General features: G+C 38.2%; 1 protein-coding gene across 1 annotated transcript in view; it reads right to left on the bottom strand.

The window, feature by feature from the left end:
• Positions 1–23,162, bottom strand: part of LOC147009723 (protein sidekick-2-like) — a 956,293-nt gene that overhangs the window by 562,834 nt on the left and 370,297 nt on the right. The window contains exon 4 of the mRNA XM_085861602.1: positions 18,117–18,223. Coding sequence (XP_085717728.1) covers positions 18,117–18,223 — 107 coding nt within the window. The remainder of the gene's footprint in view (positions 1–18,116; positions 18,224–23,162) is intronic.

Raw genomic sequence — 23,162 nt, 5'->3', positions numbered from 1 at the left:
GCATTAAAACCTTGTGAGAGTAGTTGATACTCTGGTTGAAAACTCGACTTTGTGAAAATTATTAAATTATCATAATCTAAAAAGTTGGGAGTGAGGAGCATCTTTAAAAGTAAGCAGGTTTTTCCACATCCACTTGAACCAACTATGAGACATCTTAATTAATTTGGGAGATTTTTATGGTTGTTAAATTTTATCTTATTTTCCCAAATGGGTAAAAAAATCATTTATTTATATATTTGGAAAACAGGTTATTTAATTTATTATTGGCTTTTTTAGAAACTCTATATTTTATCCTAAGTTCAGGTTTAATTTCAAGATAATCCATTATTTTATTTATGCAATATCTTGTGTTGATATTTCCCTGAAAATCACATCCATGAATAATATATAACAACAATCCTTTGAACATTTCTCTAATACGTTCAGTTTCTTCCCTTGTAAGGAAAGGTGTGTTATCACCCTCATACTTTACATTCATTTCTCTAATCAATCTTGTAAAGTAATTCATTTTTGGTGTAAATCTAAAAGAATTATTTTCCTTTTTATATTTTTGATTATCATTAATTGGAAGATAATCACAGAATATACATTGTTTATAGGCTTTTGACTTTGTGTTTAATCCCCATCTTTCACATGCAGGACAATTCTCAAATTTGTCATATGGAGAATCAGGAAAGTCTAGCATATTTATAAAGTAAAACTTTACTTAAACTGAAATTCATTTTTACTTTCAGTTGTATATTGACTCATATTTAATAATATTACCATCGATATCGATATACTTTTTTTCATTACCAGATTCAATGACAACATTTTTTATATTAAAGGTAATTTAAAAATGATCGTTAACTACTATTGAACGAAATGTCATTTCACCTGATATATTAACATCCTTTATTTCATCAGGATTTACATATTTAGGGTTGTTGAAAAAAAAATACAAATTTCTCCTTGCATATTACAGATGGTCTTATCTTTTCTTTCTAAAGCTTCATCCATAAGGTTTTTGTTTTTTAATACTTTTTCTTGTTTCATTGCTTTTTCTAGTTTTGAATATATTACCAGAAGGAGAGGAGAAACTTTTGTTAGAGATACTTTAATTGATGTTCTACCAGGTATACTAAAAGCCCTTCCACTGAAGGAAATTGAAGAACTCATTATATCCACCATAATTGTTTTTATCCAATAGTTGTTATATTTATCTTTGTTCAATTTTACATCCTTGACATATTTCTCAGTATCTTTAACAAATGAAGAGATTGATTGAAACTTGTCTTTTGTGTCTTGAAACATTGTATTTATTAAGTGAAAAAGTTTGAGGATAAAATGGTTTTAAAGGCCCGGTCACACCTTGACGTTTTAGCCAGCGATGGCAACGTATTAAAATGTATGCAAAACGCTGGCTTACGTTGAACTTTTGATGTTTTTTTTTAAAGATTCGGACGTATTCATAGCGACTTGGTCTTATGTATAACGCATTGGTAACGGACACTGAACGTTTCGTTGTGTTATAGATAACTTATACCAACGAATGCTGAACCTGTTGTTGACCTACACAACCGATGCCCAACGATAGTCTAACTAAGGCATAGCGCGTTGCACGCATCGCCGAAGATGTCGAGACGTGGCCTATTAAAAGGCTGACGCACAACGATTCGAATCATCACTGCCGTAGAAATGGAAGTGTCAACATCGCGGTCACACCTTGGCGATCTTGCCAGCGTATGTCGACCTAAGAAAAATGTGTCTAAAACGTTGGGGCACGTCAAATACGGTATGAGTAAGTTTGGTATACATGAGTTCAACGCTAAAGTACGCTATCATACGTCGTCGTAAGTAGAGTACGTCAAGAAATTTTAAACATGTTCAAAATTTTACGACGTACTCGGCGTATGACACACGTTCCGCATGCGATGGGGATAAGTTTTACACACGATATGTGGACGCTTACACACGTCCACAAAGGCGACTTATAAGCTACTCATAAGTCGAAACACGTCGCGGTAATGTCTTTTTTACGCGAAACTTATTTCTAACTTATGTTTGACGTGCTTTGAACCAATTCTTTACGTAGTCCCAACACACATCAACGTATGTAGACGTATTCCAATGACGTCTTCCGGTCGACAAAAAAAAAAAAAAATTAACGTGTTTCTAGCTTACAACTGCCATATAAAGACGTGTTCCGAGCGGTTTTGGGAATTGGTATATAAAAATGCTGCTCATAAAAGGGGAACCCAACAGTGTTTTCGAGTCCTTTTTGAGTCGATGTCCATGTCAGCAGTAACAGTATCAGTATCAGTATCAGTATTAGTATTAGTATTAGTATTAGTTTGTTCATGTTGGCAGTAGTAGGTGAATGTGAGGGGAAGGGTGTGGGTTATGATGGATCGTCCTTGCGTTTAACGATTTAAATGATAAACTCAATGATTTAAATGGCTGCATCTCCACTATTGAAAGTAGACGCTTGCGCTCAACAATTGGATTTTTTTTACACTCAACGACTTTTAAACGGTACCACTCAACTATTTTCATTGTTTACAATGAACGATTCAAATTGCTGTCACTCGCCTTTGTTTTTGACGCTGGGGTTTGGAAATTTGAAGCGTTTCTTCTGAACGTGTTAAAACGCTCAAACTCGACTATTTTAAATAGACGCTGCCGATGGACAATTGGAATCATAGCCAAGCTAGACATCGAAGTGTGAACATCCTCGTCATGCCGAAGAAAATTTTGAAGAATGCTGCAAATAAGTGTCCTGGCCATGGCCGTGGACGCTGACGCAAGGACGATCCATTATACCGACGTCTTTCAGCCTATGAGTAACTTAAAAGTAACGTCTGTCGATGTTTGGCAACGATCGCGTAACGTGCCAACAACACGTTAATCATAGGTTAGAAATAAGTTTCGGATACGCTAAACATTACCTCGGCGTGTCTCAACTTATGATTAACTTACAAGTAGCATGTATTGACGTCAACGATCGCAGACCGTGCATACAACTTGTGGCCAGCGTAGCGGAACGTGTGAGTCGTACTTTTTGGTTGTCCTCAAATTTTTTCATGCTTGAAATTTCACGACGTATGCCGGCGTATAAAGTTTAAAGCCAGCGTACAACGACGTATGGCAGTGTTTTTCAGCGTGCTCTCAATGTTATCAAAACTTACCCATAACGTATTCAACGTGTGCCAGCGTTTTAGAAAAAAAAAATTCAAAAATCGGTATACGTTGGCTAAAACGTTAAGGTGTGACCGGGCCTTAAGCACAGATTCACCTGTAAAATAAACGAAATTTTCATCAAGAAAATTTTAGTTTAAGCAAAGATTTATTATATAAATATGGTGAATACAACATACTGCGATGTTTGTAATCACGAATATAAACATTATAGAAAACACCTCCGAACCAACAAACACACATTTAATCTATTTCATAAAATATCTCCTCTTGAGTTGGAAAGAAAACATTGTGATATCTGTTCAAAGGATGTTTTGAAGAGAAGTTATAATAGACATCTTCAATCACAAAAACAGAAGAAAAATGAGTTTAAAGTAAAGTGAGACTATTATATTGAAAACACTGATGGGGCATTTAAAGGGCATATAAAAATAAGGATTTTTCAATTTGGAGAACCGGGTCCATCATCAATAGCTGAATCAATTGAAATAGTGAAACCTGATGTTGAAAAAGTTATTAAAAAGACATTAAAAGAAATGAAAACTTTAAAGTTTTATATGGGAGTGAAAATGAATATGAAAAGACAAGATGAAGAACAAACTCCTTATATGAGACCAGATCTTCATTTTATAACATCATTTCAAGATTTTTTGAATAGTGGGGTTTATGAAGAACTATCAAAACAAGAGGAGGATGTTGATAATACAGTGGTAGGAAGTGGATTCAATATTTGAAAAATTAATCTTTTTTGATATACACATTCTAAAATCAAACCCTCTTAAAGCTTCTTCTTATCTTGAATTACCAAAACAAATAAAACTAAAGAAGGCAGTTGTTAATATTAAGAACAATGATAATAAATGTTTTCTCTGGTCTGTTCTTGCTCACTTTCATCCACCAAAATGTAATTCAGAAAGAGTAAAACAATATATGAAATATGAGAATACCTTGGACATTAAAGATTTTAAATTCCCAATGCCACTAACAGATATTCCTAAATTTGAGAAAAAGAATAATCTTTCTATTAATGTATATGGATTAACGGATACAAACAAAGTTCAAATATTAAAAATTTCAAACAACTATAAAAATGAAGAAACACACATTGATCTTTTATATTTTAGTGTTGGAAAGAATTCACATTACACATACATCAATAATTTATCAAGATTAATCTCTTCTCAGGTATTCAGAACAGCAAACAAAATATATCCTTGTAAGCGATGTCTTAATTCATTTCATACAAAAGAACGATTAGAACAACATTCAAAATATTGTAGTAATCATAAATCAGCTGTAATTACAATGCCTAAACCTGGTGAAAAGATTTCATTTGAAGATTATAATAAATATATCATGCACCCATTTGTGATATACGCTGATTTTGTGTATCCTTAAAAAGATAAATACTGCTTCTCCTAATCCAAAAGAATCATATGCAAATAAATATCAAAAACATATTCCTTGTGGTTTCTGTTATTATATCAAATCATCTGTTGGAGAAAAGTAAAACAAACTTGAACATTATAGTGGAAAAAAAGCTTCACAAGAGTTCGTAAAACGATTAGAAAAGGATTGTATAAGACTCACTAAATTAATGAAAGAAACAAATGAACCGATGAAATTAACCAAAGAAGAAAAATTAGAATTTAGAAGGAACAATATCTGTCATATTTGTGAGGGGGAAATTAAGGAGTCTAAAGTTAGGGATCATTGTCATCTTACTGGTAAATATAGAGGTCCCGCTCATTCCTGTTGTAATCTTAATTATAAATTACCTTCTTTTATTCCAGTCTTTCTTCACAACAGCGCCAACTATGATACACATCTATTTATAAATGAACTTTCAAAAACACCAGGGAATATTTCTGCCATAACAAACACAAGTCAAAAGTATATTTCATTTACAAAAATGATATTCACAAAACCTTTAACTCGTATTAGGTTTCTAGATTCTTACAAGTTTATGGGAACACCACGAGCCTACCTCGCATCAAATCTCAGCTTCATGGACTCTTTTCCAAATCTTAATTCATTCTTTCCAAAAGAGGAAATTCAGATTAAAGAGAGAATTCAAAGTAAAGAGGAAATTTTCCAATTAATGAGGAAATTAATGAAGAAATTCGAACTGAAGATGAAATTCTAATTCTAAAGAAAATTCGAACAATGAATGAAATTCTAACTAAAGAGGAAATTCTGATTAAAGAAGGAATTCTCATGAGAGAGGAAATTCAAACAAGGAATGAAATTCAAAGTAAAGAGAAAATCTTACAAGTAAGGGTATTTATCCTTATGATTATATGGATTCATTTATGAGATTTAAAGAAACACAACTTCCTTCAAAAGAAAGCTTCTATAATAACCTTTATGAAGAAGAGATAAGTGATAAGGAATATAAACACGCACAAGAAATATGGAAAATATGTAAGATAAAGAACCTTGGAGAATATCATGATTTATATCTAAAAACAGATGTTTTATTGCTAGCTGATGTGTTTGAAGCTTTTAGATCACTCTGTCATAATAAAAATTGTTATGGATTAGATCCTGCCCACTATTTCATAGCTCCTGGTTTCGCTTGGAGTGCAATGTTGAAAATGACAAAACAAGACATAGATTTAATCAGTGATGTTGATATGCTTTTGATGATTGAGAAGTCCAAGAGAGGTGGAATATCACAAGTATGTTCAAAAAGATATGCTAAAGCAAATAATAAATATCTTCCAAATTATGATAGTGAAAAAGATAGTAATTATTTGATGTATTTTGATGCTAATAATTTGTATGGATGGGCAATTTCTCAATCTCTGCCTTATGGTAAATTAGAGTGGGTGGAAGAAAAGGATTATGAAAAGGCTTTGATGAATATTGTTATTTCTTCTCAAGAGGAATTGAATGACGAAGAAGAAGGTTATTATTTTGAAGTTGATTTGAGGTACCCGAGTGATCTTCATAATAAGCATAAAGACCTTCCTTTTGCATGTGAGAAAGAAACCCCAAAGAAAGAATGGTTCAGTGATTATCATAAAAGTTTTAATATTAAAGGCAAATCAACAGAAAAGTTATTAACAACATTCTATGATAAAGAGGGATATGTTTTGCATCAGAGAAGCTTAAAACAGTTTTTGAGAGAAGGATTGAGAGTAGCTAAAATTCAGAGTTTTAAAATTTAAACAAAGTCCTTGGATGAAAAAGTATATTAAATTCAATACAGATATGAGAGCAAATACAAAAGTAAAATTTGAAGGGGACTTTTATAAATTAATGAATAATGCTGTATTTGGAAAGACTATGGAAAATGTTAGAAACAGGCAAAACATTAGATTCGCAACATCTTGGAAAGAAGCTTTGAGATTGATAAATAAACCAAGTTTTGAGAGAGAAGAGGTTTTTTCAGAGAACTTTTCTGCAATTCATATGAAAAAGGAAAGTATTGTAATGAATAAACCAATTTATATTGGAACAGCAGTTCTTGATTTATCAAAGATATTGATGTATGATTATTTGTATAATGACTTAAAGAAAGAGTATGGTGAAAATGTTTCATTGTTGTATATGGACACTGATAGTTTTATCCTAGATATAAAAACTGATGATGTTTATAAAGATATGAAGAAAAATATTGGAGTATATGATACTCGCTAACCCTCTATTAATTTCTCCTCTACATATCCACTCACACCAATCTTAGAACCAAGGAAGTTGAAACTTTCCACCATTTTCACATGATAGTCTCCCATTCTGAACATGTCGATCTTCTCAGTTGACAAATTTTAATCTTCTTTTAGGTTTCAATGAAGACTGGCTTTTTCACTTTCCTTCTTCACTGTTTGAAGCAGTTTCACCAAGTCCTCTTTACTTTCTGACATCAGAGTGGTAACATCAGCATACCTTCGGTTGTTGATACTTCTTCCTCCAATCATGATTCCGGCCTCTGTCATGCACGTTTGATTTGCTCATGATGTACTCACTAAACAGAATGACCAAGTAAGGGAGGGAATTCACACCTGTTTGATCCCTTTTACATTTCCAAACCATTCGAGCTCTCCATACTTTGTTCTTACCGTAACTTCTTGTTTCATGTACAAGGCTCTTATCAGACATATCAGGTGCTCTGACATCCCCATTTATCTTCGCATAATCCACATCAATTAATGATCAATGCAATGAAAAAGTTTTCTATCATCTATAAAACAGAAATACACCTTCCTTGGATATTCCCTTGTTTTTTTCCATGATCCATCTCAGATTTGTGATTTGATCTCTCGTACCTCTTCCTCTTCTGAAACCTGCTTATTCAAGGGGAATTTCTCGTTTTATGATGTCTCCTATTCTGTGTTGAACGATCTTTTGTGATATCTTGCTGGCATGTAAAATCAAGGCAATGGTTTGATTATTTGAACATTCTCTTGCATCCCCTTTCTTTGGAAACGGTATCTAAAAATACCTCACATTATGACACAATTGGTTCTTGTTCATCATCTCTTTCTTCCAAGGTTACCATCATATTGCCATTTAGTTTGTATAGAGTTCTGGTATACTTCTTCTATATTTCTTACACCTGTGTTTCTTCTGTGAGATCCTTTCCTCTTTCCTCTTCAGGTTCCCAATCCTACACCTTTTGAACACCCCACATAGCTGGGGCCACAGTCAAAAGTTTCTGAGAACTAAGCTGAACTTAGAATTGAAAATACAGTCGCACACCTTGCTGGACCTTCCAGCAACCTTCCTCTATATTTTCTCGAATCCACGGAACCTAACCCCCTTTTTCCTGTTGTCCCTTGGTTTTAACTGTCACGGTTTTGAATATCATGCATTTTCCAACAACGAAACCCCACAATATTTAAGGATTCACTGTACGATTGGTTAAAACCACTATATTGAGACCCGTGATATTTAAGGGTTGAGTGTACATTTGCCACTTTTGCAATTATTCAACTTGAGATGATAAATAATTTATATTTGTCCAAAATCTGCACGTGCTTTTAACGTCACTCAGGATTCTTCAATCGATCTGTCCGATGTGGAACACAAAATGTATTTAATGTGACACTCCTTTATGCTTCCTTTCGTCATTCAAACCCATACAATGCAACCAAGGCATGCTTCATCTTTAAGAGAGAAAAACTCTGGTACAGATCTGCATCTTGATATTTTACCCACTGAAAATGTTCAAAGAAAAGACACCTTCGACAACAATCTCATTATCATACTTCATCAAAAACACAACAGTGTCATCACTATCTATCTGATCTATTCATATGTTATAAAAGCCCAGTACTAGTGTAGTATTTATCTTTTTTCCTGCTACCACTATCATGTTGACTCTTCGTTCCAACAAAAGAGATGGATTAGTATTTGAATGGAATCATATTTGCGAGTTTTCCTGCTTCGCTGTCAAAATGTTAATTTGGGTGAATGCTTTCACTTTTTTATTAAAACTCTGAAAGAGCGCACGCATGCATGCACACACGCGCGCACGCACACACGCGATACATTTTCGTTCTCTATAGGCCTGAGTAGGCCAGATATCACTTGGAGAGAATCATCTTGGATAAGCTCATTGCTTAACTTTTTTATTGTCCACATGGCCTTAATGAGTGCTGCTCTTCACTCTTTAATATAACAGGCTAACTCGACAGGCCTTTTCCATCACCACATTATTTCGCTTTGAGTGGTGAATTGACAGTCCCATAGGACAAAAGTGAAAACTGACAGCAGTCAAAATGATAAATTATCTACTTTAAGATGTGCGACAAATAATACACACACGAGGGATCACACAAGAAATTCCAATGCAGTAGGAGACATTTCGGCCCAGCAAGCCTGTGGAATACTGCCAATATCCATGTACCTCTCTTTCCCCAATGCTTATATGTATCTATCCAATTTTAGTTTAAACCCATACACTGTCTCTGCTGCAACCACCTTCCAAAAGAGACCATTCCATGTATTAAGTGAAATACCCCTGCCTCAATGTTATGTTAACTCTCTTCTTCTTTACTTTCTCGTAAAGCTGTGGCTCCTGGTCTTATCACTTTCAATTCTGCAGAAAAAAAAACTCTTCTGTACTTGTTCTGTTTATTCCCTTCATTATCATAAACATCTCAATCAGATCCCCTCGTAATCGCCTCCTTTCCAATATATGAAGTCCTGTCTCCTTCATTCCACCAACATGGAAATTACAGGGCAGTTTGATAAAGTTGCATTTGTTATTTAATGTTGGCATTAAAAAAAACATACAGGTAAACATACATTAAAAAAAAAACATTGAAAATTATCATCACAATCAAAGAGTTTTTAAAGTTCGAGTTTAGTTTAAATTCAACACAAGATATTACCTCCTCCACCTAAGGTGCACCGATGTTGTGTTCATCCGTTTCTCCGGTTGTCTGTCTGTGAACAGGATAACTCAAAAATTTATCGATGGATTTGGACTAAACTTTGTGTGTGACAGTGACGAATTGGTTCGATTTTGGTCAAGATCTGGATACGAGAATTTTGAGAGTGTTCCCTCACCATTGAGAGATAGAGCCAACAACGATAAATAGCACAACATCTCAAAATGGTTTGGACGAATTACGACAAAACTTGATGGATGAGTTGGTTAATGGAGAAGAAAAAGCAGATTCGATTTTGGTTCAGATCCGGCCTATCAGTGGGATACAAAACGTGAACTGTTCAGCCTGGTGGAGCTACGCACTCTACCGAGTGCTGTTCTAGTCCCTTATAAAATGCTTTTCATTTTAAATAAAATCTCGATGCATTTTACAAAGAAGAATAAAAAAAATTAAAGATGATCTTAACAAGAGTAGAAATGAAGAAAAAGCAGTTGTAAATAGATTCGAATATAAAATAGATTACTTGTTTTGATTGACAAGACAGGGCAGGTTTTAAATGAAAGAAAGTTCCATAGTCGTGGAGCATAACCGAAGAATGCTTGATCACTAAAGGTCTTCCTCTTGATGCAGGGGAACAGCCAATAAATTCGTGGTATGACTCTATAGCTTCCATGTGTGTGTGTGTGTGTGTGTGTGTGTGTGTGTGTGTGTGTGTGTGTGTGTGTGTGTGTGTGTGTGTGTGTATGTGTGTGTGTGTGTGTGTGGGGGGGGGGTTAATAAGCTCAGATATACGGAACAGAAATGTATTTCGATCCAATGAAGGTTTCTTTAAGATTATGATTATTATGGAGAAGATGCAATGTCAGCAATATATTATTTCTAGAAGAAGTAGAGATGAACCGTAAGTGAGGACACAATTAAAGACAAAGGACACGGGAATCAGGGAGGACATTGTTTTCTTTGATTTACCAGTAACTGATTTGACTGCATCCAAACTAACAAGTGAGAAGTGATCCAAACTGAAAGAAGTATTGTGTGAAGAGGGGAGAGGTATAGGAACATGGTTGACAAGTGAACTATAAATAAGTAAAATATTATTCTGGAAAGTAGTTTCTAATTGCTTATCTAGTGCAAGAGATTGAGTGAGAGAGAAAGGAGGTCAACCCCCATTGAGAAGTTTATCAATAATACAGAATAACATCTTCGTGCTTGAATAGTTGGTTTCAATCATGGTATGGTAGTATGAGGCTTTGTCGACCACAATAGATTTGATGTAGTGAACCGTTTCCATTTTTGAAGTCAAAGTTATTCACTGTCTGACTTTTCTTGTATTTCCTTTCCAATTTGCATAAAGTTGTTTTAAGAGAATGCAATCATACCCACTGTCTACTGGACTTTGTGTCCTCACCTGATAAAGGTGCTGTCACACCTTGACGATTTAGCCAGCAATGGCAATGTATAAAAAGGTATGTAAAACGTTGGCGTACGCTGAAATTGATGTTTTTTTTTTAAGTTTTGGTCGTATTCATAACGTGTTGGTCGTATGCATAACATATTAGTAACGGGCACAGAACGTTTTGTTGTCTTATTGATAACTTATACCAACGAATGCTTAGCCTGTTATCGGCATTCACAACCTATGCCCAACGATAGTTTAACTGAGGCAGAGCGCGCCACACGTATCGCCGACGAACTCGTAGCGTAGCCTGTTAAAAACCTGCCGCACGCCGATTTAAATCATAACTGCCTGAAAATTGAAAGTGTCAACCACGCAGTCACACCTTGACGATTTAGCCAGCGTATGCCGACCTATGAAAAATTTGCCGAACCAAGCTGGCACACGTCGAATACGTTATGGGTAAGTTGTGTATACGTTAAGAGCACGCTGAAAAACGATGAAGTACGCTGTCATATTTCGTGGTACGTCTCGTACTTCGTGAAATTTCAAGCAGGCTGAAAATTATACGACGTACTCGCCATATGGCACACACGTTCCGCTACACTGGGAATAAGTTGTAGGCACGATATGCGATCGTTGACACAAGTTCCTTGTAAGTTACTCAGAAGTCGAAACACGTCGAGGTAATGTTTAGCATCCCCGAAACTTATTTTCTACGTCAAGGCACATTTTCTTTGTTTCTCCTTGGCTCAAAATATGTGAAGTTGTTGTTGTTGTTTTTTTTTTTAGTCTATCACGAATTTTAAAATACTAGTGCATGCCCGTAGATGCATGGCCGTACGTGCAAACCCTCCCCCTCCCCCGCAAAAAAACTCAAACTACATGCCGGAAACAACTACACAAGCCGTTCCTTTGCTTTCACGTGCCCGTACGTGCGTGGCTGTACGTGCAAAAAAAAAAAATTATATATATATACTTTAAAACCGCTTGGCAGAAACAACCACAGGCCGTTCCTTCGCTCTCGCGTGGCCGTACGTGCGTGGCCGTACGTGCGTGCCCGTACGTGCGTGGCCGTACGTGCGTGGCCGTACATACAAAAAAAATACAAAAAAAAAACCTTCAAACCGCGTGCCAGAAACAACAACCACACAGGCCGTTCCTTCGCTCTCGCCTGCCCATATGTGCGTGGCCGTACATGCAAAACAAACACGCAGGCCACGTTTCAATTAGATCGGACCAGTGGTTGTCGGGAAACAGCGGTCACAGACACACACACAGACACAGACACACACACAGACACACACACAGACACACACACAGACATTGCTGGAATTATAGATAGATATTCGGACATTTGCTTTTAAGTTTCGACGTCGACGTGACAATATCCTCAAACAGAAAATATTCACAGAGGAGGAACTAAGAATAAGACATGAGCAAACTGAAGAGGCAATCGGACGTGACGTAACGTAACGGCAAGTCACGAAATATCGGAAGTTATTGTTGTTGTTTTGTTTAAAACGCTACCAATACGCCATTATACAGTAGCTGTAAATTAGAAACATGTTCAGTAAGTTCTGTAGTCGTCCGGAAGACGTCAATCAAATACGTCTACATACGTCAATATGCGTTGGAGGTACGTTACACATAGGTTCAAAGCACGTTAGTCATAGGTTAGAAATAAGTTTTGGGTACGCGAAGCATTACCCCGACGTGTTTCGACTTATGAGTAACTTACAAGTAACATGCCTCGACGTGTGTCAACGATCGCATAACGTGCCTCGACGTGTGTCAACGATCACATAATGTGCCTCGACGTGTGTCAACGATCACATAACGTGCCTCGACATGTGTCAACGATCGTATAACGTGCCTCGACGTGTGTCAACGATCGCATAATGTGCCTCGACGTGTGTCAACGATCGCATAACGTGCCTTGACGTGTGTCAACGATCGCATAAAGTGCCTCGACGTGTGTCAACGATCGCATAACGTGCCTCGACGTGTGTCAACGATCGCATAACGTGCCTCGACGTGTGTCAACGATTGCATAACGTGCCTCGACGTGTGTCAACGATCGCATAACGTCCCTCGACGTGTGTCAACGATCGCATAACGTGCCTACAACTTATGGCCAGCGTAGCGGAACATGTGAGTAATACGCTGGCATACGTCGTAAAATTTCAAGCATGCTAAAATTTGAGGACAACCGCAAAGTACAACGATGAAAGCCAGCGTACTACGACGTATGGCAGTGTTTTTCAGCGTGCTCTTAACGTATACAAAACTTACCCATAACATATTCGACATGTGCCAGCGTTTTAGACAAATTTTTCATAAGTCGGCATACGCTAGCTAAATCGTCAAGGTGTGACAGAGCCTTAATGGAGAGAAAGTTGTGCAGCTGGGTATTGACCCTGTTTTGGAAACGGGATTACATGGTATCAGTTTCTATGTTCTCAAATCTTGCTGTGCTGTTCTTGCTTCCCCTTTGCATGTCTGCCCTATTCAATCTTTCCTCCTTTGGCAACTTCCCATCAGCCTGGAAGTCAGCGATCACACTCATCTGCAAGATTGGAACAAAAACTCATCTCATCAATTACGGACCAGTGATCTTCCAATTCGAAGCAGTCATGGAATCCATCATTACTGCTGATGTCAAGTCCCTCCTCTTTACAAACAGCCTGATGTCATACCATCAGTTTGGATTCTGTTCCAGTTACTCAATGCTGAGCATGCTGCTGCTCTTCCCTCAGCAATGGTTGGAGGCCAAAAATATCAAACAAGACGTTAGGACCATATCCTGGATTTGTCTTGGGCATTCGACACAATCAGAATCCTGCTTTCCTTGCCAAGCACTGGCATTCAAGGCTGCATTCATTCATGGATTTCTGACTTCCTCCATCATGCAGTTAACATGTTGCTGTCAACACGAACCCTCTCCTCCCCTGTCACAGTGGAGGCTGGATCATTCCTCAAGGGAGTGCTGGGCCCAGTCTTGCTCCTCATCTATATACATGACTTCTCTGATGCTCTGGAAAACCTTTTCAACCTTTTTACAGATGACCACATTGTCGAGTACAGTACCATAATCCAACTACTAAACAGACTACAGCTGCACCTCTGTCTGTCTCTCTCTGTCTCTCTCTCTCCCTGTCTCTCTCTCTCTCTGTTGATCTATAATTGATAAGATTCTGGTATGATAAATGTAACATCTCTTTAAATCCTGGAAAATCTAACTGTCTCACCCTGTCACTCCAGAATGATCATCAAACTAACACACCTCTTCTATTTCAATGGTCATCCCCTGGACAAGGTTCATTCTCTAACTTTTAGGCCTCACAATCAGCCATGGCCTCTCCGAAGCCAACCACAATGCAAAGCTGGCCAGACAAAACCAGCCACAGACGACAGAAAAAGAAAATAAAAAATGGAGTGCTTGCCTCCCTCCGGGAATGTATTGATAAGTAGAGAAGACTGATCAAGGGCATTTCAAAGCATTTTATGATACAGTAAATTCGAACAGTTGTTCAGGATCATCAGGGAGATACGAGAATGGAGTTAAATTTTGTAATTTCAACCGAACTGTTCAATATCCAGAGTTAATGCTCCAGTTAAAATGAGTGTAGCAAATTATATGTTGCCGTAGATTGTAAACATTCACCAAGTGAAGAAAATTTTGAGGAAGACTATGAACCATGTGGATGGATCATCAGCATGAATGTCAAAATCCCTGAAGATCAATAACTAAACATAATTGATAACATACCTGAACAAGTCTTCAATAAATGTTGCAATTTGTTTTGGAGCTCTGTAAATGATCACCAATTTTAATGTTTGGGGTGAACCAACAGATCCTGGACCATCCTTTCTTGGGCAGTGAGGGAAGTGATACCCATGAGAAGCAATGTCAGCATCTTATGTAGTGTTGCCTGGTGAGAGCAAAGTTCCAGTCAAACAGAGCAGATCGATATCCATATTTGAAATTTCCTCACAGAGGGAAAGAGACTTGCCGGTTGTAAGTGAATGTGTGAGGAAGATAAAATCTATTCAAATGTCAGAAGAATCTGGTGGTGAGAAAGCCATTTCATGTGGTCTAATGAAGCTGATGTTTGTTTTGATCGCAGTACGAAATATGGAACGGTCAAGGGCCGTCGCCACATGACAATTTCCAATAACCATTGAAATTGTGTTAAAAAGATCAAAAACAGAGATAACCAATAACAGAGCAAGGGACATTTTTGTGACAATACCACGGTGGCGAACAAGCAACGTACTGAGCACTGTATAAACACAAAGTATAAACAGGTTGCACAAAAAACTGCTTCAGTGCTAGAGGGTCGAAGAGAATGTAAAAAAGCAGCATGATACCTCCATCATGTGAGAACATACAGGTTGTGGACAAAAAAAATGGAAACACCTGGGTAAATAAGGAACACCAAATGTATTGATAGCAACAGCTTCCACAAAGGTGTGACCCATGTGTTAATGAGCAAATCATATCCCAGTATGCTTTGGGTCATGTATAAAAATGCTGCACAGGCCTGGTTGCCTCTAATTATGGCTCACATGGCTGCAAGAGGAGACCTCAGTGACTTTGAAAGAGTGGTGATTGTAGGGGTGCATTTGACAGAAGCTGCCGTGACAATGACAGCTCAACTTGCTGATGCTTCACGAGCAAAGGTGTCGAAGGTAATGTCAGCATGGAACTCTGAGGGAAAGACATCATCAGCAAAGAGCAACAGTCGACAGAAGTGCATACTCCAGGATTGTGATATCCGTGCATTAATTTGAAATGCAAGGCAAAGCAGATGAGCAACTGCAGATCAATTGACGAAATTTCAACCTGGGGAGTGAGCAGCCGGTTTCATCAAAAACTGTCTGCCTATAATTCCACAGAGCAGGATACCACCATTGGGTTGCATTGAACAACAAACCGCTCATCACACCTGGAAATGCACATTTGCGAGTCCAGTGACGCAAAGGGCACAGGCAATGGACTACCGAGCAGTGGCAAAATGTGATATAGTCTGTTGAATAATTAATCCTTCACCATGTTCTCAACAAACAGACGGCTGCACATGTGGCAACAACCTAAAGAACTCGACAATCCAAAGTGCTTGGTTCCAACAGTGAAGGGTTCGGGTGGTTCTCTTATGCTGAGGCACATTTTCCAGGCATGGTTTGGGTGCAGTCATTTCCTGAGAACGCAAGGTCAATGCCAATCGCTACTTAATGGTACTGAGTGATCATTTCCACTCCATGTTGCAGAATTTCTTTCCTGCCGTGAGGGCTGTCTTCCAGGATGACAATACCCCCATCCACAGAGCATCTGGTTTCCCAATGGTTTGCTGAGCATGACACTGAATCTAACCATACTGTATGTCAACGCCTTCTCAATCACCAGATCTGAACCCAATCGAGCATTAATGGGATATTCTGGAATAATGCCTGGAACAGTGTTTTTTACCTCCATCAAACAGGTGTGAGTAGATTGAATTTCTCATGGAAGAATTATGTCACATCCATCCTGCAGAATTCCAGACACCAGTGGACTCCATGCCATGGCACATACAGGTTGGCCACACGTGTTGGCCCGTCGCCTTATTCAGTAACTTCACGTTGATGTTTCCATTATTTTTTTGCCCACTTCCTGTATATCCTAAAAAGGACTTTTTCATTTTTTCTTTTACAGGATCTAAGGCTTGTAGTGGAGCTGCCACACACTCTCACACACATAGACATAAAGATGAATACACGAGACAACACAGGACTGTTAGTTGAGACAAACACTGCCACTGAGCTTGGGGGGAGTGCAGTCACTTCACCTGGTCACTCTAGGTTCCAGCAATGCCACAACCAATGGCAATGCCTTTCTCACAGCACTCCACAGGGCATTTCCAAAGGAGGAAATTCCTCTTCCCAATGGATGCCAACCTATTGTCCATGCTCATCCTTTTAAATGCTGATCATCAAGCAAGGAAGCAGCACATACCATTACTAAGCCAACAACATTATAATACAAAGAACATGGTTCGAGTAAGAAAAAGAGAAAACATTGCGGAAGGGAGTAGTAACAAGGAGGAAGGGAGGGAAAGGGGGAACTCGGCCCCAAACAGTGGAAATTTAGGACAGGGACAGTGCCGTGCCAGCAGCAGATATTTGAAATAGCCTGCGGTTAGAGAAAGAAAAAGGCAGAGTTGATGAGGTGGATGATGGTTGACGAAACTGCTCACAAGTGGAGTTACAGTGCATGAAAACAATGAGCAGCAAGAACACATACATGGCACTATCAGCTGGTGGAAAAATGGCTGAAGTTTCAGTGAGATGGAACCCGGGCCAATGTGCATCATGGCCGGGCGAGACAAGGCTTACAGGACCCTTTTACCCTTTGTCTGAAGGCTTATGGGCGGCCACCGAAGAAAACTCGGCTCTCTAAGTCCCAAAATAGAATCAGGTCTCTGGAGTCTCTCAAATCTCAACAAATCAAAAGTCTCTGGAGGAAAGTGGTAAATGAACCATTACGGAGAATCATCTGTGCAACCACCAACATCGCTCGCCATCATGGCGATGAGCCTGGTGTTGGCTCAGTGGTTAGGGTGGCGGCTTGGGATCTTAGGGTCCTGAGTTCAAGCCCCATCGGCCGCTGAAGTAATACACCAGGGGGTTGACTCAGCCTGTCATCCTTCCGAGGTCGGCGAAATGAATACCAGTTCCAGTGTGTGTACTGGTAGAGGGGCACTGCATTAGCGACACAGTCGCGCTTCAAGAAATGATAGCTACCCCATCAGCTAAGCTGCCGTATGACCACCACCACATCATGGCGATTTAATTTGCAATGAAAAACCCATTAAAAAAACAAACTTTAAAAAAAAAATTATGATGCAATTTTCACATTAAGAGATGAAAAACGACTACTTAAGGTGCAGTTTGTAAAAGTTCCAAAGCAACAGAAATCTCTTGACTTGGAAATTCCAGATATTAATCATTTACTGCTTGGTGGTTGATCAGTTTAACCAGTTGAGCTCCACAAATAATAACTTGAATTCATTCCAAAGGAAAGAAGGGCATGGAGAAGAGTTATATGAAGGACGAGCGTATAAGTGAACTCGTGAAAAGGATAACAGTTAAATAGATGAGAAAAGACGAGTTTAAAAGATGATACTCGAGAAGTGTTTGAATTTTCATCAAAGACTTACAAACCACTTGTACTTCGGTGGGAGGTTGAAGAAGAGCTCCAAAGTGGTTCCGCACAATGCATTGGTAGAGTCCATGGTCGGAAGGTCTCAAAGAGGAGATGATGTACCTGTGGAGAGGAAAGTGGGAATTATAAATTAGGGTCACAAGTTTGGTTATCTCGAGGTAGGTTATAATGAGCTAAGTTGGCAAAAAACACTTCCAACTACCATTGACGAAGCAGCACAAATTGGCAATTCCCTATTACTTACCACGTCCTAATTCTCTTCCCTTCACTCGATTCCCAGCCCCATCTGCCCTTCCACAGCAATCCTTCCATAAATCTCCATAATTTCCTGCCTTTTATCTCTCTCTATCTTTGCTTTTCTTTTCATTGAGCGACACCCGTTCCCCTTAAACATTTTTTTTTTAAAAGAACCTTTTTGGGGGATTACATTTTTCTATTACTCAACCGTGATATGGATTTACTTATTGCACAAAGCAGTCCCATTGTTACAGTAAATGACTAAAAAATGATTAAATTAATTTGTACAGCTACTAAAAGCTTTCTAAGAATTTCAAATCGAATTCAGCTGAGAATCTGGGATTTTGTCCGATTTTGGAATTTTCCATAGGGGGAGGCGGAGGAGAGACGATAACTTAGTTGATAATGTGCTGGCCATTGAGCAGTCGAGTGTGGAATTGATCACCATCGGGGTGGATTTAAGAAAAAAAACTGCCAACTTGACGGGGTGACAGCAAGCAGCAAGGGACGCTGCAACTTGAAGCACACCATGTTTTTCAAATGGGAGACGCAAATCAAAGCTCGTTCTCATTTGCATTGAGATTGTGGATATTAATCACCGAATGGTGGTTCTTTGAAAGAGGAAGGCCCTATGGTCCAGCATCTAGATCAAATTTACTGCTCAAGGTGTAAAATTATACTTCGATTGAATACAGGGGAGAAATAGAATGCGGATATGGCACAAGAATGATGGGCCAAATGGCTTTTACTTGTCCTTTGATTCCTTTTCAAAAGTGTTAAAGTATGCCGTTCAAATGACTTGTTGTCCACTTGTAATTCTTCCAGATGGACGATGTTTTTCTGAAAGCAGCCTTCTCTTTGGATGACAACTACAATGGAACTCGTGGATTTACGCAGAATCAAAGGTGCCAATAATTCAGTCCACTGCAGAAAGCCAATAAGAACCAAAAAAAAAAAACAAACGGAATAAAAATGGAATGATTACGTTCAAGCTGTACAAAAAAAAAAAAAACTAATTAATATTCAAGATCTTTTGTGGAGAGGGCTCACGTGTGGATGAGCAGTTCAACACAGCTGGTAATCACGGACACATTCATGGCCCATCCCAGGAGTTTAGAATCGAAAATTAGACGCATATGGTAAACCTCCGGCAGACCTCCCTCATCTCTCGAGATTAAACGCCATCAATTAAGGAGCTACAGTGAGTCGACGAGCCCAAGACGAGCACAGAGCATTCATTTACATGGTTTCAACAAAGGCCTGCCATGTGTTTCATTGAATAATGTTATCATAATCAACTGATTCATTATTTTACTAATAATTATCATGATGCTTATCTTTGTCGTTATCGTAATTCAAGTTCCCAGTGGATCTGACAATTGACTTTAGTGGGTCACATTCAGCAAATTAAGGCAACACAGCACTGCTGGAACAACCGTAATCACTGGATCAAGTTGTTCATGACATGATATGTGACAACTGTTTCTGGAATGATATTGAACATGTCAAAACAGGGTGAAAAAAGACTGTATCACTCCTGCCGGGAGAACAATGGTTGGGTCATCCGAGGAGCCATAGTCGACACATTTCATTTGCAGCGACGGAATGGATGCACTTTGGGGGTGAAATTAAATTGATAACTGCAATGGATGAGGAAGACTACATGGGAGAAAAATATATATATATATATATTTTTTTTAAAGTTGGGGGGAAAGGGAGGAGGGGATTCATTGGGAAGTAAAAAGAGGGGAAGAGATTTCAAACTTATGGAATATTTGTGTATATACTGTATGCAACTCTTTATGGTCCCTACAACATGCCCGTGTGGTGTATGAATAACAAGAAAGTTTAAAGGTGCAGTGTTCAGGTATATACTTCAATTTTAATGCAATACTGATTTTTAAGATCGTTAAAAAAAAACACCAGAAGTTTCGCACCATTGAAACAGTTTTATGCACCACCCACATATATCCAATGGTTACCTCTATAACATGTCCATGTACTGTTTGGTGCAAATAATTTTATATATATATATACATATATATATATATATATATATATATATATATATATATATATATATATATATATATATATATATATATACACATACATATATATATATATATATATATATATATATATATATATATATATATATATATATATATATATATATATATATATATATATATATATATATATATATATATATATATATATACAGTATGACCTGCAAAGTATTCACCCCCGAACCAGGAATGGCACATTTAGATGAATTACGTGTGATGTAGAAAAAAAAATTCCAAATGAACTTTTTGTTTATGATCATTCAACACTGTTATAGTTGAAGAAAGTTACATGCGAGGAATATATGTAAAAAAACATGTACAAATCAAAATTCACTTGTTGTAAAAGTATTCAGCCCCTTCAGTCAGTACTTGGTGGAAACACCTTTTGCAGTAATGACTGCCATGAGTCTTTTTGGGAAGATCTTTACCAACTTTGCACAGTGAGATGGTGAAATCTTTGCCCATTCTTCTTTTAAAAATTGTTCTAGTTCTGCCAAGTTTGATGGGGATCGTCAATAGACTGCAAACTTGAAGTCTCACCATAAATGTTCAATTGGGTTCAAGTCTGGACTTTGGGCCACTCAAGAACATTTATTTTCTTCTTATTCAGCCACTCCAGTATGGCTTGAGTTTTGTGCTTCAGATCATTGACCTGCTGGAATCTGAATCTCCTTCCCAGCACGGGCTACACCTTCTGGTCGACCCCAGTGTCACGGTGAGGTGGCATTGAGCCGACCCCCATCCCATTCCTGCAAGGGGATGTGGAAGAAAACTCCTCCCCTCTCCCTCAACACAATGGCACCGAGTTCAGGCCTGGCCCATACCAGCACATGGGTCTCCAGGCTGTGGTGGTGTTCCAGAATCTGGAGGATTGGCAGATGGGATCAACTGCCATTGCAAATTTCCACTGGGTCTGGAGCTGCTGAAGCTGCCTCACAATATTCCAAATGATGGTTATTGATGAAATTCGCCAGTGCTTCGCTTCACTGGATATGCACCCATTATTAAGATGTAGTCCGTGGCCCTGCAGGTCGTCATTCGATCTCAAAGATCATCTGGCATCCCCAGGAAGTGTGCAACTGAACCGTCGAAGGGAGTGCGGGTTGGACACATGATCAAATAGGAGTGGGGAAAACCATTGGCGGAGTCAGACTCTACCATTGCACTCCACCACCAGCCATGGCAAAGACAAGCAAGCCAAATTATCATCCCAACGGGAGCCGGAGGCAAGGGAAGCCCAGGCCCTTCTTGTTTTGCGGCCAGTGACGCATCTGGCCTTTAGTAGGGCCAGGTCACCATGAGGCATGAGCCCAAAGCCACCCAATTGGCGAAGAGAACACAGGAGTAAAACACAGAATCTGGCCCAGGGTGAACCACTTGGAGCACTTTGGCGGTTCGCACAGCACATTCAGGGCACTGGATTGTGAAGTCCCAGGCCCGAGAACAACTCACCAGTGAAGGTCTTTGCAATGCTCCACTACTCATCACCTGAGACCAGGTCTGCTCTTGCTTTTTTGCTCAAATTAGCAGAGTCGATCTCGTTTTTCCTTTGGTTTGAAGCGCCTTTTTCTTCTTCTTTAAAGAAACCAGTACGTGCCCGTAAAAAAAAAAAAAAAATAAAATTATAAATAAATATTCAAACCGCGAGCAACAAACAACCACACAGGCCGTTTATTCGCTCTCGCGTGCCCGGATGTGGGTGACCCAGAAGTTCGCATATTATTCGCAGTTACGATTATTCGCAATTTAGTTTTAATACCCAAATATTCAATTAGCGCCAAAGTATTTTACGTTTTCGCAACGTCGTGGCAAGGAAAAACAAAAAGAGAAGAGAAGAGAGAGAAAAAAATTTACGTCCTGGTTCGGAACATACCAGCACTCTGATGTTCCCGAAATTTATACACCGTCTAATATGAAAACGATCAGAACTTGGGGCATTGTGTTTGTCTATAAATGCGCACAAGAAATCGAGAAATTATTAGAATACACGAAGTCATCACTCTCCGGAAGTCCGTATGTTGTAACCCGTAATGGGGAACGTGGCTGAGCTTCCCTTCCCCATCGGCCACGCAACAACGTGTCTTCCCATTGGTTTGGTAAATAAATGGCCATAACTTGGGAAGCACTTGTCCGATTAGTATCAAACCTTGAAAAGGCACATCCTCAGGTCCCCAGCAATAGACTTGGCAAGTTTCCATTAGATCGGACCAGCGGTTGTCGAGAAACAGCGGTCACATACACACACACACACACACACACACACACACACACACACGCGCACACACACACACACACACACACACACACACACACACACACACACACACACACACACACACACACACACACACACACACACAGCTGGAATTATAGATCGATGTGTAATCCTAACCACCCCAATTTCTACTATATGTATGTATATATATATATATATATATATATATATATATATATATATATATATATATATATATATATATATATATATATATATATATAATAATGTATAATAATATATAATATATATATAATAATAATATATATATATATATATATATATATATATATATATATATATATATATATATATATATATATATATATATATAATAATATATATATAATAATATATATATATATATATAATAATATATAATAATATATATATATATATATATATATATATATATATATATATATATATATATATATATATATATATATATATATAT

Source organism: Eptatretus burgeri, chromosome 17 (assembly GCF_056783735.1).
Source record: "Eptatretus burgeri isolate ZD-2024b chromosome 17, Ebu_testis_v1, whole genome shotgun sequence".
Classification (NCBI taxonomy): domain Eukaryota; kingdom Metazoa; phylum Chordata; class Myxini; order Myxiniformes; family Myxinidae; genus Eptatretus; species Eptatretus burgeri.
Note: the sequence above shows the minus strand (reverse complement) of the source record. Positions and strands in the feature narration are given on the sequence as shown.